Source organism: Sciurus vulgaris (assembly GCF_902686455.1).
Source record: "Sciurus vulgaris genome assembly, chromosome: 3".
Classification (NCBI taxonomy): domain Eukaryota; kingdom Metazoa; phylum Chordata; class Mammalia; order Rodentia; family Sciuridae; genus Sciurus; species Sciurus vulgaris.
The window spans coordinates 43904467-43922420 of NC_136463.1; the positions used below are offsets into that span (position 1 = coordinate 43904467).

Below are 17954 nucleotides of genomic sequence, written 5' to 3' on the forward strand. Positions count from 1 at the left end.
CCTGCTGGGGGCCAGGTCTCCTTGAAGTCTACACATCTTTGCATCCCTTTATTTCCTGGATTTGAGATAAGGTCTCTAATATTCTCTTTGACACCTCCACCAGGAGGCACCCTTGGATCTGACCCAGGACAGGGCAGAGGAAGAGTGACAGTCTTTGTAAAGCCCAGAAGGTGAAACTTGAATTGGCTACTAAAGTGCTGCTGTGATTGTCACCTTTCCTGTTTGAATCTTTTCTCTCCTAAAACAGAGATGTAATCAATTATTCATTCATTTGACAAGTAGTTACCGGGTGTTTACTATGTACCAGGCAACGAGGATGCAAGACTATGTGGTCTCTGGATTCGGAGCTGGCATTCTAGTAGCAGAGGCAAGCATCAGCCCTAATTACAACAATAATTAATGTGGAAATAGAAACTATAGTAGGCGCCCAGAACAGCTGGATCCATGTGTAAACAGCCGCTGTGACCTACTGGGGAGGGGTATTAGTGGCCAGGGAGTAACTGTGATTTGAAGAGTCCTGACAGATCCGTGAGTTCTGGCCAGCAATTCCCCTGAGTACTGGGTGACTGCGGAGCCAGGTGGTGCTCCTCGGTGGGTCTCAGCTTCCCCAGCTTCACACTAAGGAGCTGTACCTTGGATGTAAGGATTCTTGAAGTCCCTTCCAAGTTTATTTAATAAACTTTTTCCGGGACGAAGGTCTCAAAAGCCACAAAGGCGCCTTCCCTTTATCTGAGGCCGGGATCTGCTTGGCTCTGAGCACCCCACCTTACAGCTTTAACCGCGAGGGCCTGCGGTTGCTCACTGTCAGAGCCCGGCTGCTTCCGCCCTCCGCTCGGGTCGTCTGCATTCCTCCGGGCAGGGCCACAGCGACACCTAGGGGTTAAAGAGCATTTTTTTGAACACTTGACTTCCGGCCGGCCTCCCCGTCTGGTCCCGCCCTTCTCAAGTCCCGCCCCACAGGGAGCACCCTCTGCGCTTGCGCACCGCCACACACCCACAGACTCGCGAAACTGCCGGCTGCCAACAAACTTGTGCCTTGCGCCACGCTATCTGTTTCCAAAGCAACCCCGGTGCCTCTTAGCAAACGCGCGTGCGGCCGGGGTGGATCTTAGGAGCCCCGGGCCCCGCGATGGCGGCAGCGAGTCCCAGCGTCTTCTTACTTATGGTCAACGGGCAGGTGGAGAGCGCCCAGGTGAGCAGCCATGAACCCCCGCCGGGGCCTGTCCCCAGTGTCCCCCGGGGCCCTTTCCGCAAGTCCCCGAGTTGCAGCGTGGACCCTGGAGAGCCGTGTCATTCCGCGGAACCGCTCGGTCAGACAGGGGAGGAGAACCAGAACTTGAAGATCCTTAGTTGCGACGTGCAGGAGTGAAAAAACAGACCTCGAGAGGTTGAGCTGGTACTTAGTCCACACTTGGCCAAGCCTGTGGCTCCTGGCTTGGATCGTGTCCACTTGGTTGAGTCCCTGACAGGAATCTCCCGGGAATAATGGGAGAAGCGGTGGTCCAACCAGGACATAGGGCCTCTTCCCTGAGTGAGTGTGTATGGGACGTCAGCACCGCGTCCCGTGCACAGTGAGTGCCCGGCTCTCGGAACGCCCCATCCTGGAATTTGGGTTAGAATCTGGATGTTTTGATGAGTCAGATTAAACCCTGACGGCCTGGAATGATCCAGGGTGCGTGTGCCTATCAGATCAAAGGGACGCTACTCTTCGCCCCCTACACTTTATAAGAGCCATTTATTATAAATAAATAAAGACCAACATTCACCAAATACTCACTATATACCAGGCTCAGCGCTCAGCACTTACTTAAATCTTCATAACAGTCCTGTGAGGTACGTATTACTAATGTCCCCACTTTACAGCTTGGAAAACTAGACTGAAGAAGTAGTAAAGCTGAAATTTGAGCCCAGGCCTCTCTGACAGCTTTACTACATCGTTCTTCCAAGCTGTTTGTTAGAGGTGATGGCATAATTATAGCTTTACCAAGCTTAAAGCTCAGGTGTTTTCTGCCTTCCTGTTTCATCAGGATATTGTTCCATATGCCCACCCTGTCCACCCCCACTTTGGCCTAGAGCCCAAGACAGTCTTACCCCCTTTTCCTGTTCTGTACCATTAAGGGTTGGGTGCTCTAAAAACTCCTCCCCATCTTCCTTCCCCCTCTTGGAAACCCCCCCTGTACTCAAGCCCTCAGCTCCAGCCATACATATATGCTCTGTGTCCTGATGGCTCCCTGGCTTCTCAGACCTTTCACATCAGCCCCATTCCCTTAGATCTTGTCTGTGCCCACTCCTGTATCAGACACTGGGGACACATAAAATCTGTTGGCTCTTCACAGTTCAGTGGAGTTGACAGACATTAACAGAAGTATCCAGTGCCTTAATGGAGGAAAATACAGGGACTGATGGAGCCAAGAAGTGACCCTTAAATCAGACTGGCAGTCGATGCAGGCTCCCTCAAGGGTGTTTTGAAGAATGTGCAGGAGTTTGCCAGATGCTGGAATGGGAAGGGCATATTAGACAGAAAACAAAAACAGCAAAGAGGTTCAGGGGCAGTAGTAGCCCAGGACTCTCCCTCAGACTCACCTATCTCAGTCTCCAGCCTCTGCTGAACTCCATGTCTACATCCCCAGTTGTCTCTTAGACCTCACCCCAGGTGCCTCATGTTCAGAATTCCTATCAGCTTTACCAGCCTAGCCAAAGTGCAGGACTCAGTTTGAGTCCTAGTAAATAGAATCCCCATGTGGTTTCTCTGCAGTTTCCAGAGTATGACGACCTCTACTGCAAGTACTGCTTTGTGTACGGCCAGGACTGGGCTCCCACGGCGGTAAGCTGGACTCCTGGACCTCCTTTACTCATAGCCTTCATGACTGTTGAGGTTTCTGAAGGTGTCCACCACACCCTTCCCTACCCTTCCATAATCAATTGAGAAGTAGACACAAGGTCAGAGGGAATCCAAACATGTGTTTGTTCCTGGTAAAGCTGCAGGGGAAAGCACAGCTACCATGCAGCATCCCTGAAGTCTGCACTTACCTGCATACCTTACCCTGTGAGTTCACCCTTAGCAGCAAAGAGGAAAACATGGACAGTGCAGGCAGGTCAGCCCTAGACAGCTGTCTTGGTGGTGACCAAAACCCAACAAACGTCCCTGTCTTTCTGGAGTACACATTCTTGGAGTGGGGAGGATGGATAATAAGTAGTACATATTCTGGTGTGTTAGCTAATGAAATGTGCTAGAGGGGAAATGAAGTCAGGACATAGGAGGTGTAAAGAATAAGAAGGAAGCCAGGAAAGGCCTCAATGAGGAGGTCACTTTTGAGTAAAGATCTGACAGATCTGGCTCTGGTCACCACTGTAACCCCAGCATCCAGAAGCCTCAATAAGTTATTCAGTGAATGGCTGCTGGCAAATAACCATCTGCATGTCAGTTGTCCAGATGAGGAAAGTGAAGCTTAGAGAGGTTACGTAAGTTGGGCCTCCACTTCTTAAACTGCTGTGACGATTAAACAATATTTTACAAACAGTAAAGGAAATAAAGAAGCAAGCTCTGTAGAAATCTGTGGAAAGAACTTTTCAGAGGGAAGAAGCAGACAGTACAAAGGCCCTGAGGTCACAGAGTGTTCCTGGCATGTTTGAGGAACAGCAAGGAGGCTCCTGTGGCCAGTGAACCAAGTAAGTAAGGAAGACACAGCTGGAGATGAAGCAGGGAGGCACAGGGGGCAGATCTTGTAGGGCTCAGTAGGTCAGGGAAGGACCAGCACTTTTACCAGGGGGAGATGGGCCCCCATCTGAGTTTTGAACAGAGGAAAAAGGAATGTAACTTATGTTTCTAAAAGCTCCCTCTGGAGCTGGGTGTGGTGGCATACACCTGTAATCCTACTGACTTTGGAGGCTAAGGCAGGATTGTAAATGCAAGGCCAGCCTTAGCCACTAAGCTAGATGCTCCCAAATAAAAAGGGCTGGGGGTATAGCTCAATGGTAGAGCACCCGTGGTTCAATCCCTAGTCCTCCCACCTCCCAAAAAAGGTCCCTCTGGTTTCTATGCTAAGAGTAGGCTGTGTGGGAGCAAGGACTAGAGCAGGGAAACCAGCTGACTACTATAGTAACAGATGAGAGAGAATGGCAGCAGCAGTGGGGGAATGAGAGGTGGTTGAATTTCAAGTATATTTTGAAGACTGAGCCAAGTTTTCCTGTTGAACAGATATAAAGTGTGAGATAAGGACAAGTGAAGAATATCGCCAAGGCTTACCCAAGCACCTGGAAGTAGCATAGCCATTGTTTTTCTGTGAGAAGACTATGGATAGAAGAGATTTGGGAGAACTATCTAAGTTCATTCTGATGTGTATTAAGGCCTCCTGGTCATCCAAGTGAAGATGAAAGATTGGCAGTAAATACAGAGATGATGATCTAGGGTTCAGAGAGGACATCAAATTTGGAATCATCACCATATGACCACAGAGAAAGTCATTAAACCAATGAGATCACCAAGTATAGGTAAAAGAGCAGCCAAAGATTGAGCTCAGGACACTGTGACACTACAGAGGGACCAGCTAGGTCGACAGATAAGGAGCCGCCCAGGAATTACAAAGCCCCATAAGAGCCAGGCATGGTGATGCACCCTGTAATTCCAGCAACTCAGAGGCTGATGCAGGAGGATCACAAGTTCAAAGCCAGCCTCAGCAACTTAGTGAGACCCTGTCTCAAAAAATAAAAAGGTCTTGGGATATAGTTCAGTGATAATGTACCCCTGGGTTTAATCCCTAGTAAAAAAAGAAAGAGAAAGAAGGAAAGAAAGAGCCAAAAACAAAGCCCCATGAGTCTATGGTGCCCCCAGAAACCAAGGGAAGAAAGGGACAAGAAGGTCATTGGGGGGCTGGGCTGTGGCTTAGTGGTAGAGCGCTTGCCTAGCATGTGTGAGGCCCTGGGTCCGATTCTCAGCACCACATTAAAAAATAAATAAGTAAAGGTCCATCAACAACTAGAAATATGTATTAAACATTAAAAAAAAAAAAAGGACATTGGTCAGTTGTGGTGACACATGCCTGTATTCCCATCTACTTAAGATATTCCTAGAGTCCTAGGCCAAAGGTCTGACTCCAGGGATCCCAACAAATCAGGTCTGGTCACTCAGCCCCCCAAAACAAAAAGTAATGATGAAAAGCAGGAAAGAAACTAATCAATATGGCCATATTGGGGAGAAAAGTGAGATGAAGCATCTCAACCCCAGGGTACTCTGACATGAGCTCCCAGATTATATAAGTAAGGGAACCAAAAGTATGTCTGGTGAAGCAGTTTTGGTCAAATGGTGGTCCTGTTGATCATTATCTCAGGATTGGGGGTGGGGGAGCTTGTGGGGATGAGAAAAGTTGCTGTTGACAGGTGAGTAGTTTCTACTCATTGAAAAATGTTTATTAACCATACCTGTTCCTGGAATCCAGGGTAACTCAGAAAAGGAGACAGTTGCAAAATGGGGGCAGAGATACATTTGCAGGCACAGATGAGGAGTCCAGTGTTTTTTTATCAAAAGCAACCTCTAAGTCCTTGTTATAGGAAGGTAGAGGCAGGAAGATCATTTGGGCTTGAGAGTTTGGGCCAATCTGGGCAACACAGCAAAATTCCACCTCAAAGAAAAAAAAAAAAAAGACAAGGAGGAGGAGAGAGGAAGAGTAAGAGGAAGAAGAAGATCAACAACTTCCAGAAGTTAACAGCTCTGTCAGATGCTGCTAATGGGTCAGGTAGAATGAAGATAGAAAAATGACTATTGGAAACATCAACATCAAGGCCACTGTTGTTATTTGTAGAAAAAAACCTCTTTGGTGCAATGATGGAGCTAGACTGGAGTGGTTCATGAAAGAATAGCGGAGGACGAATTGGAGCCAGTGAGTGTGACAACTCTTTCAAGGATTTTACTGTATGGGAAGCAGAAAATGGGTAGGTGAAGGAAAAAGCAGTCAAGAAGACTGTGGTGGAGAAAATAATATATATATATGGGAATGATCTGGGAGGACTGGTGATACAGGAGTGAGAGTGCAGACACTGCCACTGTCACTTCCTGTCATAAGCGAAAGTAGAAGAACAAGTACCTGGTGGAGGGCTGGCCTCTGGGGTTACCACACCCTGAGGAGACTGCATTCAGTTGCCAGGCCTAAGAGGCTCTTCATTCTCTTTGGAAGTTCAGGTCTTGGTAGAAGGTAAATGAAAAAACTGCCCTCCCAACTGCCTGCCCAAGATAAGGGGTGGGAGGTGTGTGACACCTGGATCTCTGGCCAGCTGTCACTGTCATTGTCCCCACAGGGTCTAGAGGAGGGGATCTCACAGATCACATCCAAGAGCCAAGATGTGCGGCGAGTGCTGGTGTGGAACTTCCCCATTGATGTCACCTTTAAGAGCACCAATCCCTATGGCTGTGAGTCTGTGGGGCCCTGCAGGGATGGGGGGCTGGAGCTATTATGTGTTGCCCCCAGGACAGCTTCTGCCTCATCTTATGCACCACTGTCCACATTCAGATCCTCACTGCCTGCCATCTGGGCACCAGCTTTTAATGTACTTGCCACCTGGGTTAGGTCTGTGAATACTTCCCCTGTGTAGGTTTGTCCAAGCTTCCTAATCCTATCTACTGGATAATCTCTCTATATTCTTTCTGCCACATTAGGAAACAGATTCAAGACAATGACATTACTCGCTTTCAGTTTTACATCTAGTAGCTAAGGATGGATTTGAGTTTAGGCCCATCTGATTTCATAGTTTGGGACTTCCTCCTGCATGTGGCCTGTGTGCAGGCCTCCCAGAGTGCAGAGGGTCTGGAGCAGGGTATGTCCAGTGGTCCTCTTACAAGCACTTCGATCCTGCTATGGTCATCCATGACTGAGAAAGACTTCCTGGGACACTATACAAGTTAGTGGACTAACCTCCTGCTGAGGACAATGAGGAGATGTGAATAAAATATTAAAAGGCAAAAATAAAAAAACAACTACTTGAAAGCATCAGAGAGCTAGCAAAGTAGTAATTTACCAGGCCAAGTTCCAGGAGAAAAATAGAAATCCAGAGATGTGATGCAATTGCATTGTCCTTGGAAGTGCTTGCTGAGTCCCCCTGAGATGGATGAGGGGCTGACCAGGATCTCTGACAAGGCTGGGATGTAGCTCAATGGTTGAGCACTTGCCAAGTATGTACAGGGCCTTGGTTCCATCTCTATCACTGTGTGTGCTGACGTCTCTCTGGCAGCCTTCCTGGGCTCAGAGCTCAGGGCCCTTCAAGGGGTTGGGAAAGGACCTCCACTGAATTTCTACAACTTGGGATGAACCTCAAAGAGCTGCCCTGTGGTAAGGAAAGATGGAAGTCAAGCTACCTCAGGAATTGCAACCCCCTGATTTGGGGATTAAAGTTTGAGACTGTTATAGTCAAGACACCTAGAAAAAGCAAATAAGAAATCTCTTTGGAAATTATTTCCTTTCCCCCCGCAACATTTGGTATATAATAAAGAGGCACACAGAAATCAGGACTGTATGAATGATAACCAGCAAACATAAGACAATGGAGACAGTATCTTCAGATATTGGAAGGTCAAATACATTCTTAATATGATCAAAAGAGATAAAACAATATTTTCATGCTCTGCCTGATGATACTTCTGTCAACAATGGACCGCTTAAATGATGGTAGTCCAAGATTAAAATGGAGCTGTAAAATTTTGCCTAGTATTTTTATTGTACCTTTTCTGTTTAGATTTTTTTATATATATACTGGAGATTGAATCCAGAGGCACTTTACCACTGAACTACATCCCCAATTCTTTTTTATTATTATTATTATTATTATTATTTGGTACTGGGGAATGAACCCAGGGGCATTCAACCACTAAGCCACATCCCCAGCCCTTTTTCTGTTTTTTTATTTAGAGACAGGGTCTCACCGAGTTGCCTAGGGCCTCACTAACTTGCAGAGACTGGCTTTGAACTCGCAATCCTCCTGCCTAAGCTTCTCAAGCCATTGTGATTACAGGCATGCACCACACCACGCCCGCCTTATTTTATTTTGAGACAGGGTCTCACTAATTGCCAAAGCTGGCCTTGAATTTGTGATCCTCCCACAACTGCAGTCTCCTGAGTTCCTGAGATTACAGACATGTGCCACCATGCCCAGGCAGGTTTACACAAACTCATACAAGAGAATAGAAAAAAAATTAAACATTCCCCAACTAAGGTCAACTTAGGTCAACAAAATTTGGATTCCAAAGCCTGCCTAAGGGACATGAAAAATTAGAAACTCACTCATAAACATGATTCAGAAATCTCAAACAAAATATTCAAAACCTGAAAGTAGCAAGATAGAAAAAGGAAAAAAGATAATATATCAGAAGAAGTAGGGTTTATTCCAAAAATAAAAAGCTCACATTAATATTAAAAATCAACCACATTAAAAAGAAGAAGAGGCTGGGTGTTAACTTGCCTAGGATGGGTAAGGCCCTGAGTTCAACCCTCAGCACTGGGGGCGGGGGAAGGGGGGGACGAGGGAAGAAAACAGAAGAAAGAAAAATGTCATAATTATCTCCTTAATTAAAAAATAGATAAATAAAAATGTGACATACATTCATGATAAAAACTTAGCTGAGTAAGAATAGAAGAAAACTTGCTTAATTTAATAAAGGCTGTCTACAAAAGACTTAGGGTAGACATTACGTTCATTAGCAAAATGTTGAAAGAGGTCACGATGCTTATTATCACCACCAACACTGTACAAATAAAGGGTATATGAATTAAGAAAGAACAAAACAAACCTTCACCAGTGACATGATTATGTAGAATTCCAAAAATACAGAACAATCATTACAATTACTAGGTTGTCATTTTTGCTGGAAATAAGATCAATATGCAAAAATCAGTTGCTTAGCTGGGCGCGGTGTTGCACACCTACAATCCCAGCAGCTCAGGAGGCTGAGGCAGGAGGATCAAGAGTTCAAAAACAGCCTCAACAACTCAGTGAGACCTTAAGCAACTCAGTGAGACCCTGTCTCTAATAAAATACAAAAGGGGGCTGAGCATGTGGTTCAGTGGTTTAGTGCCCCTGGGTTTAATTCCTGGTACCAAAAAAAAAAAAAGTTGCTTTCTGTGTGCTAGCAATAAATTAAAAAATGGTATTTTAAAAACACATTATTTCCAGGACTGGGGATGTAACTACGTGGTAGAGTGACTGCATAGCATGCATGAGGCCCTGGGTTTACTCCCCAGTACCACACCAAAAACAACAAAGATTATGTAATTCATAATATTATCAAAATTAACTTGTTTTACCAGATATCAAACTTCAACTATAAAGCACAATAATAGGACAGTGTAAACATTTTGGGCACAAGCAGAGATAAGCATATTCCTAGAGAGTCCCAAAACAAACATATTCATGTACAGTTGATTCACAACTAAGGTGGCACTGCAGAGTAGGAAGGGAAAGAAGGCCTTCTCAATAAATGGTGGTGACAGTTGGATACACATAGAAAAGATGAATACTGACCTCATGTGAATCTAACCATGAAAAGCAAAAGAAGCTTTGGGAAGATAGCCTGGGAACAGTGGCCATAATATCAGGGTAAGGGGAGATGTTCCAGAAGCATTCTTTAAAGAAGTCAATGAAGTTGACCGTATTAAAATTAAGAGCCTTTGTTCATCAAAAGACATTGAAAATGCAAAGACAAGTCACAAGATTCACACACATCTATACTATTAATCAGCAAGAAAGGGGCCATCTGATAGAAAACTGGGCAAGAGACTTGAGAAAGGTTAGCTTTTTGTTATGACCAAAATACCTAACAAGAACAACTTTGAGGAAGAAAAGTTAATTTTGAGCTCACGTTCATGGGCACTCAACTCAACTGCTCTGGACCCAAAGGGGCCACAGGGAAGATGCCCCTTTCCAGGGGATGCCCCCAGTGACCCACCTCCTCCAGCCATGCCCCACCTGCCTACAGTTACCACCTACTCAGTCCATTCAAACTAGGATGCACTGATTAGGTTATAGCTCTCACAATCCATTTCACCTGTGAATATTCCTGCATTAATAGAGGAGCTTTGGGAGACACCATATATCCAAACCATAACCAGGTTCTTTATAAAAGAAGACGTTCAAGTGAACAAGAAACAGGGGAAAGTCTCAAACTTATTAAGAAAATCTTTAAAATGCTTGGGGCAGGGGATTTAGCTCACTGATAGAGAACTTGCCTCACCTGTGGGTCCCTGGGTTTGATCTCCAGACCCACCAAAAAAAAAAAAAAAAAAGAAAATGTAAATGAAAGCCACTGTGACCTACTACTGTTCACTCCCCAGAGTACCTAAAGTTTAAAGGATTGATAGGCCAAGGTTGGTGAGGGTGTTTAGTAGTAAGAACTCAGCAAACACTGCTGGTTGAGGGGGTGGGCATGTTGACACCATTGTGTTGGAAAACAACCTTCCAGATACATAGACCTGCTCTGTGTAATTAATTCCCTTGTTGAGTGTATACTCAACAGAAGTGTACCCAAATGTGCCAAGAGCCTGTGCAAAGATGATCAGTGCCTCACTGCTTATCACAACCCCAAAAGAAGGAACAGCCCATATGCCCACCAGCACTGGCATGAACAATTAATGCAATATATTCCAATGCAGTATAACACAGTACATTTCCACAGCATTGGAAATGAACAAACCCCTGTACATGAAATCATTTGGGTGAATTTCACAAATAAAACATGGAATTAAGGAGGCTGGGTACAAAAATGTATATACTGTATGATTCTTTTAATATAAAGTTTAAAAATGGGTAAAACTAAAGTACTGTGTTTGAGATACATTCTTTGGCAGGGAATACTTAAAAGTAAAGGAGTGGTTTCATAAAATTCAGAATTATAGTCATTTTTGGTGGAGGAGCAATGATAGGGAGAGAACAAACCTCTCCATAACATTAATTGAGGGCTTTCTATGCACTAGACATTATTCCAAGGGATTTCTTGTTGCTGTACTGGGGACTAAAGTTAGGGTGTTCTACCACTGAGCTACCTCCCCAGCCCTTTTCATTTTTATAGAGATAGGGTCTCACTAAGTTGCCTCCTTGCTATCCCCCTGCTCCAGCCTTCCGAGTAGCTGGGATTACAGGCATGTGTCCCCAACTCCCAGCTTCCAATGTTTTAGAGGTAAGCCAAGGAACAGAGAGGATAGATAATCTGCCTGAAGTTGCTCAGTAGTAGCTGTAGGTTGGAAGCCTAGACAAGTGGCTTCCTGGCCCTCACCTGTCATCTGGGGCACTGATCTCTCCCATACACATAGAGGACAGAGGAACTAATTAGGTGAAGGCACCTCACGGACCTTCTTTGGTGTTAACAGGATGTGGGGTGAAGAACATTCCAGATATAACTGTTAATATTTTAAAGGGAGATACTTGGAAGTCCTCTCTCTTAGATACCCCCAAGAGAGTACCCTCTACCAGGTCCCAGGAACCCATTAGGTTATAGCTGAGTGTGACCACCATCAGAGATGAAGTTTCCAGAGTAAGGAAGCAGGCTCTCTGTTGGCTCTGATTGAAGCTGGAGGCTGTGCTCTGAAGCACCTCTTTGTCCACTGTCAGAGCTGGGACAGCATTTTGGTCTCATCTCCCAAGCTGTGAGCCGAGATATGGAGAATACCTGCCCAAGCACCAGCAGAAGCACGGAAAACAGCAGACTGGGCAGAAGCCCTCAGGGCAGTTGAGGTTCCCATATCCCTTCCTCAAGCAATCTGCTGTCCCCAAGGCTTTGAGTACCATCCTGTGACTCAGCTAGACATATCCTGTTGCCTACCTTGCACTTCTTCTGGTTCCTACTGAATGACCCTGGTCTTGTCCTTCCTAAGGGCCTCAGATTGTGCTCAGTGTGTATGGACCAGATGTGTTCGGGAATGATGTCGTCCGTGGCTACGGTGCGGTGCACGTGCCTTTCTCACCTGGCCGGTAGGTCCTTGCTCTGAATGAGTCACTGGGCCACAGCCTGTACCTTGGGTCCTTCACACTTACTCTGAAGGGCTTGTCCTTGAGGCAGCCATTCCTGCCTCCTCCATCTTGGGCTCAGACTGAGCATGCTCTCAGGTCCCCAGCAGCCTGGGCAACTCAGCATGGAATGTAGTTGCTGTGACCCTTAACCAGAAAGAGACCCAGTGTGAGGCTCACACTGCTAGCCAGACACAGGTGGGGAGGGGAGGGAGTGGGTCCTAAAAAGAAAAAGACTGACCTCCATGAGGCTACAACCACATAGCCTGATCTATGAGAATTCCCATTCACGGCCTGGTGGAGACTCTGGAAGGGCCTTCACTTTCCTGTTACTCAGTACATCTGTGTGAACACATTTGTTACAGGCACAAAAGGACCATCCCCATGTTTGTACCAGAGTCTACGTCTAAACTGCAGAAGTTCACAAGGTGAGTTTTCTACCTATAGCCAGATTACCTCCTGATCTAGTGGGTCAGTGGCTGTCACAAGCCAGTCCTGGTGATGTGCCTGGAAACCCCACCAGGGCTTCAGGCTGCCCCACCTATTGGGGACAAATGAGAACAGGTCTCCCGGATTTGGGGGCTGCTCAGTTACTGATAACTTTTCTGGTAGCATAAGGCTGTTTATTTTGATGTTGCTTGCTTGTTTGTTTTGCTGTTTGTCTTATTTTTTTGGTACTGGGAATTGAACCCAGGAGTGCTCTTCACTGAGCTGCATCCCCAGCCCATTTTATTTTGAGTCAGAGTCTCACTGAATTGCTGAGGCTGGCCTGGAACTTGCAAACCTCCTGCCCCAGCCTCCTTTGTAGCTGGGATTACAGGCATGTGCCACTATAGTGGCAAGAAGTGCATTCTTACTCTGTGCCCATTAAGACTTTGTGTCAGATGGAGCAGAAGAAAAATTCACGTCAGAAGGGAAAATGCTCACCACATAGTATGACATCAGGTAGGATCCAGAAGTGGGAGTCCAACATCCTAAAACAGTTACAGTGATCCTGGATAGCTTTTATCAGTCAGCTACTAAATCCTTTATGTGTGGGAGCCTCATGGAGAAGGGGGCATCTGAGTAGAGACAAGTGGAGCCAAGCAGCCACCCTGGGAAGAGGTGGGGGAAGAATATTCCAGGCACAAGGAATATCAAACACTGGCTGTGCCCTGAGGAGAGCGTGGGCTTAGCACATTAGGAGCAACCAGATTGCTATGGCCAGTAAGTGGCAAGCTGAGGGAGTGTCAGGGGAGACATCAAGAAGGCAGGTAGGAGCTTATAGGGAGAGCCCAGGGACAGATGCCTGGAGGAAGCCCAGTGGGAAGGACTCTTATCCCCTACCACATCTAAGTAGGAGATAACAAGGTGAACTGGGCCCCAGCTGGCTGACTGGGAGTTGGAGATGGAAGTGCCCCTCTGCTTACATGGTTGTAAGCCACCACCGCTGCCCAGCAGGTTGGCAAGCATGGGAAGAAAATGAAGGACCACCAGGTTCCCAAGCAGCAGCCAGCAAATGGTCCCCTGTAACCTGGCCAGTATTGGAGTGGGACCTAGTCAAATCCTGCTGGGTGGAGGAACAACTCAGAGCAGAGGAAGCCATGCTGAACACTGAGGTCTACAGAGAGGAGGAACAACATTCTCCATTGGCCTCAGCCCAAGGATTTGAGAGCCCACTGCCCCTAGAAGCCCCTCTGGGAGTCTACCAGATGGGAAGGGCTACTCAGACAGATGTCCTGGGCCAGTGTCAATTGGAGGTGACAATACCCAACCCCAGGGCTGTCATCAGACTTGGGGAAAGGCTTTGAGAGTCCACAGAGGCACAGAGCAGTTGCTCTGCTCCCCAGCCCCCAAGAGGAGAGTTTGGGCCTCCTGATGAGAGGTCCCTGAGGAAAGTATCCCATGCTGAGGAGAGAGGCCTGAGAGCCAGCAGAGCAGGTGACCTTCTTGCCTGTGCCTGAGGGATGGCAGCTCAGTGCAGGGCCATTTCCAGCCCTTTGCATGGGCTCTCAAATGGGCAAGGCAGTGTGTGCATGCGTTACAAAAACAGGAAGGGAATGCAGTATGGTGGCACATACCTGTAATCCAGCAGCACAAGAGGCTGAGGCAGGAGGATCGCAGGTTCAAAGCCAGCCTCAGCAACTTATTGAGGTTGTAAGCAACCTAACGAGAGCCTGTTTGAAAATAGAAAGGTCTGGGGATGTGGCTCAGTGGTTAAGTGCCTCTGGGTTCAATCCCCAGTACCAAAATTAAAAAAAAAAAAAAAACTTTAAATAAGCGGGAGGGTCTGACTAGTGAAGGCAGTGAAGCAGAATCTTCCCAGATGCAGCATCCATGAAGATGCAGGCCATCAGTCCCTCCCTCTGGAGCATCCTCCAGCAGCTCCCTTCTCTGCTGTCCCAATACTTTCCCCTACTCAGCCTCCTTCAGCCTGTGGACTGCTACAACATTCTTGGCCCTTGTATTAGTTTTCGGTGGGCACTAGAACAAATTACCACAAACTCTATGGCTTAAAACAACAGAAATTGTTTTCTCAGTTTTGAAGGCTAGAAGTCCAAATCCCATTTTGCTGGGCAAAATCAGGGTGCTGGAAGGTCCAGTTTCCCTTAGGAGGCTCTGAGGAAACTCCATTCCTTGCTTCTTACAGCTTCAATGGCTGCCTGCCTGCCTTAGCTGTGGTCACATCTCTCCAGCCCCTACCTCTGTGGTCACATGGCCTTTTCCTGTGTGTGTGTGTGACACTTTCCATGGCAACATCCTTCAATTAGGATGCCTGTGATCACATTAGGGCCTGCCTGGATAATCCAGAATAATCTAAAATAGTCCCCAAGGTCCTTAATGACACACACCTCAAGACCCTTTTTGCAAATATCTGATATTTCTAGGGGCTTTTTTCAGCCTAATAAACCCTCCAAGCTAGCAACTATGCAACTTCTTCACATAGCAACTATGATGGTGCTCCTAAAACCCTGTGCCCTCCCCTACTGGAAACTACCCAGGGACAACCCTTTGCATTTAGGATTAACTCCAGCCAGAATGCTGCAGGGCTCTCTGAGTTGGTGGCCTCCTCACTGCTTGCTTCCCATCTATAGACTCCTTACCTGCCTCAGTTCTCAGCCTACTGGGTTCTTTCCTGCCTGGGACCCATGCCTGGAACATTCTCCCCTGAACAGTCTAGTCTGTCTCTTCCAAGAATCAGATGAGCACACTGCCCGTGCAAACTCTGGAGAAAACTGGAAATGCAGCGAGTGTGCGATCTGTCCTCAGGATGGGACGGTGCCCACCTCCCCACCCCTCTGCCCATGCCTCAGCCCTCCGCTACCTGAGTTGCATGCTGTTAGGGCTGTGCTCTGTGATGGAGTAAGCGCTTAGCGAGTGGGGGGCCCGCCCCATCCAGTCTCCTGGAATGGGCAGCAGGGGCAGGAACTCTGGCTTCCCCGTACCACTCCGTCCCCTTGCTCAGAGCTTGGAGTCAGTGTGCAACGCTCCCTTGCTCTGGTCTGCACACAACCTCTTGTTCTGCAGCCTTGTGAACCTGCAGACAGAGAGCTCCGAGCCCGAGCCCGGAGAACAGAGTAGTGCTGGCGCCAGGGGAGGGCGTGGCCAGCGGTATGGCTCGTCACAGTTACCAGAGGGCCTGCCTGGCACTGCCCATGGTGAGGACAGAGGCTCGAGGGCGCATGGAGCTGCAGGGCTTTGATGCAAGGTGCTCGCACAGCCACAAGTTGTTCTAGGGCGCCCACGGTAGGAGAAGCCCATGTCTGCCTCATCCACCCAGCCGAGAATAGTGCACCTTGTTTCTGGCTCCAGTGGGTGTGTCGGAGAGGTGGACTTCACGCCCCGTACAGTGGCGCTGGATGAGGCAGGTGGCTCCTAGCCATTCCCAACCCTGCCCCTGCAGAACTGTGTGGCCTGGAGAGTCACTGGGCATTTGCAGAGCAAAGCTCCTGAGAGGGGAAACTTGACTGCCAGGGCCTGTGGCTGAGTGCTGCCTTTAGCAGGGCGTGGCCGCAGTTATTACCATGGCTGTCCCAGGGCATCCTAGGGCCAGTTCCTGCCTAGGAAGGGTAATGTTTCAGATGGCAGCTGACAGAGCACCTTCAGCTCACAACCCCAAGAGGTAGGTGCCAACGTCATCCTTGTTTTACGCTGGACAAAATGAGATTCAGTGATGAGAAGCAACTTATACTGGATCCCACACTACTCAGGGACAAAACTGGGGAGCTAGATCTGGCCCCTCTTTCAAGTGGGGTTATGCTGTTCGCTCCTCCCAAAGTCAGCTGTCACCTTTGAGGATTTCCACCTTGGTTCAGGCTATACCTGACCCCAGCTCAGTATTTCCCTCAGCTTTCATCCCCAGTGACTCAAACCCAAGGAAGACTGAGCTAGAAAAGCCAGATACCTAGGGTGGGGTACAGAACACCTGAGTCTTGGTAGAAGCCCTACTAGGCCTCCAGTGGCCATGTTGCCCAGACAAGGAACACCACCACTCTGGTATCCAGTTGGACAGAGGGAAGGTGGGCCTAGGAAGGTTCTGCCCAGGGGCCTGGCTTGTGGTGGATACATTGGAGAAGGGATGCTGGTTTTTGAAGCCTGGAAAGCCCACTGCCAGGATCTGAGACCAGAATTCCCAGGCAGGGCCCTACTCACCCATGTTTTCCTGTTCCCAGCTGGTTCATGGGACGGCGGCCCGAATACACAGACCCCAAGGTGGTGGCTCAGGGTGAAGGCCGGGAAGGTAAAGTTTGATGTCCTCCACCCCCACCCCCAGCCCAGAGGCAGGTTGGAGCCTGAAGTGGGACCTCAGCACCCAGGAGACCTGGAAAGAGATGGGGGATGAAGGCCAGGCATCTGCCAGGCACCTGGAACCTGGTACTTGTACTTGTGGGAGCTAGCCTGATAATTTTCCCAGAGCACCTCCCAGATTAGGGCCTGATTGGAGCAGAGGGCTTGCCATGTCTGTTTACCCCACTGCAGCCCCGTCGTTTCCCCATGAGGGACACAGGCCAGGCACTGCCATCCTCATTTTACAGAAAAGAACATTAAGACTGAGAGAGTCTTAGTTTCCTGGTTTTGTCCACCCCAGCCAGCCTGGCTGATGCTGCCCTTCTGTTTCCAGTGACACGAGTCCGTTCTCAGGGCTTTGTTACCCTCCTCTTCAATGTGGTGACCAAGGACATGAGAAAGCTGGGCTACGACACTGGACCTGTGGACACACAGGGCCTCCAGGGGCCCAGCCTGCCCTAGGGCATCCCCTGGTGAAGGCATCTGACTCTTCTACCTGCCCACTCCAAGTCTGGCCAGGTTGGCCCACCAGCTCTAAAATAACCAAGGGCTTCTTTTTTAGAGTTAGTCATGGCCTAAAGTATGGCCTGGTGCTGTGTGGGGTTTGGGGACAATAAAATTGTTTTGTATAATAAACTATCACATTTTCAGAAAGCCCAGCTGCCTTCTCTCCCTTTTAGCACCTACTGCTATGGTATAGGTCACGGGGCTGTGGCCTCCAGGACCCTCCCTTCTCTCTAGTCCTACAGGACACTGTGAGGGTAAAAGCTTCAGGGGCTGCACACCAGGATGGCCAGTCAGGACCAGAGCTTTGCTGTAACACTAGTTCTGCTGTTCACAGCCAGAGTGTGGCCTTTTTGACACCTCAATACTCATCCCTAAAATGGACACATCATTCACTTCAGCTATGAAGTTAAGCAGAGTCACTTGCTCAATGCCTGACACTGTGCCAACAGTACCCCAGCCTCTTTTGGCAAGGAGAGAGTTGCGTTAGCAGGAGCTCAATGGCAAGGTGCCCTGAGGACAGTGACCCCCTAGCCTGCTCTCTTCCTGCCTCCCCCACAGTCTGAGGACAGAGGCTGGAAACCTTCCAAAGGTGGGAGGCTGCTGGCTGGAATGCAACTTTCTGGTAAATACCACAGCCCAACACCCCTGGCATCCATGGGAGTCCTTGGCCACCTGAACACAGGTCTCTGTGACCACAG

At 48.1% G+C, this 17954-nt stretch overlaps 1 protein-coding gene across 2 annotated transcripts; it reads left to right on the forward strand.

The window, feature by feature from the left end:
* The first annotated feature begins 982 nt into the window (after window positions 1–982).
* Window positions 983–17403, forward strand: B9D1 (B9 domain containing 1). Of its 2 annotated transcripts, XM_079132943.1 has the most exons (7): window positions 984–1192; window positions 2756–2824; window positions 6292–6403; window positions 11850–11946; window positions 12348–12410; window positions 16635–16702; window positions 17084–17403. In XM_079132943.1, exons 1-7 carry the CDS (start codon window positions 1130–1132, stop codon window positions 17209–17211), a joined length of 600 nt encoding a protein of 199 aa, XP_078989069.1. In that variant the 5' UTR covers window positions 984–1129; the 3' UTR covers window positions 17212–17403. The 2 variants fall into 2 exon arrangements, with proteins under 2 accessions (XP_078989070.1, XP_078989069.1); XM_079132944.1 differs by lacking the exon at window positions 2756–2824 and having other exon boundaries at window positions 983–1192.
* Window positions 17404–17954: the final 551 nt, after the last annotated feature.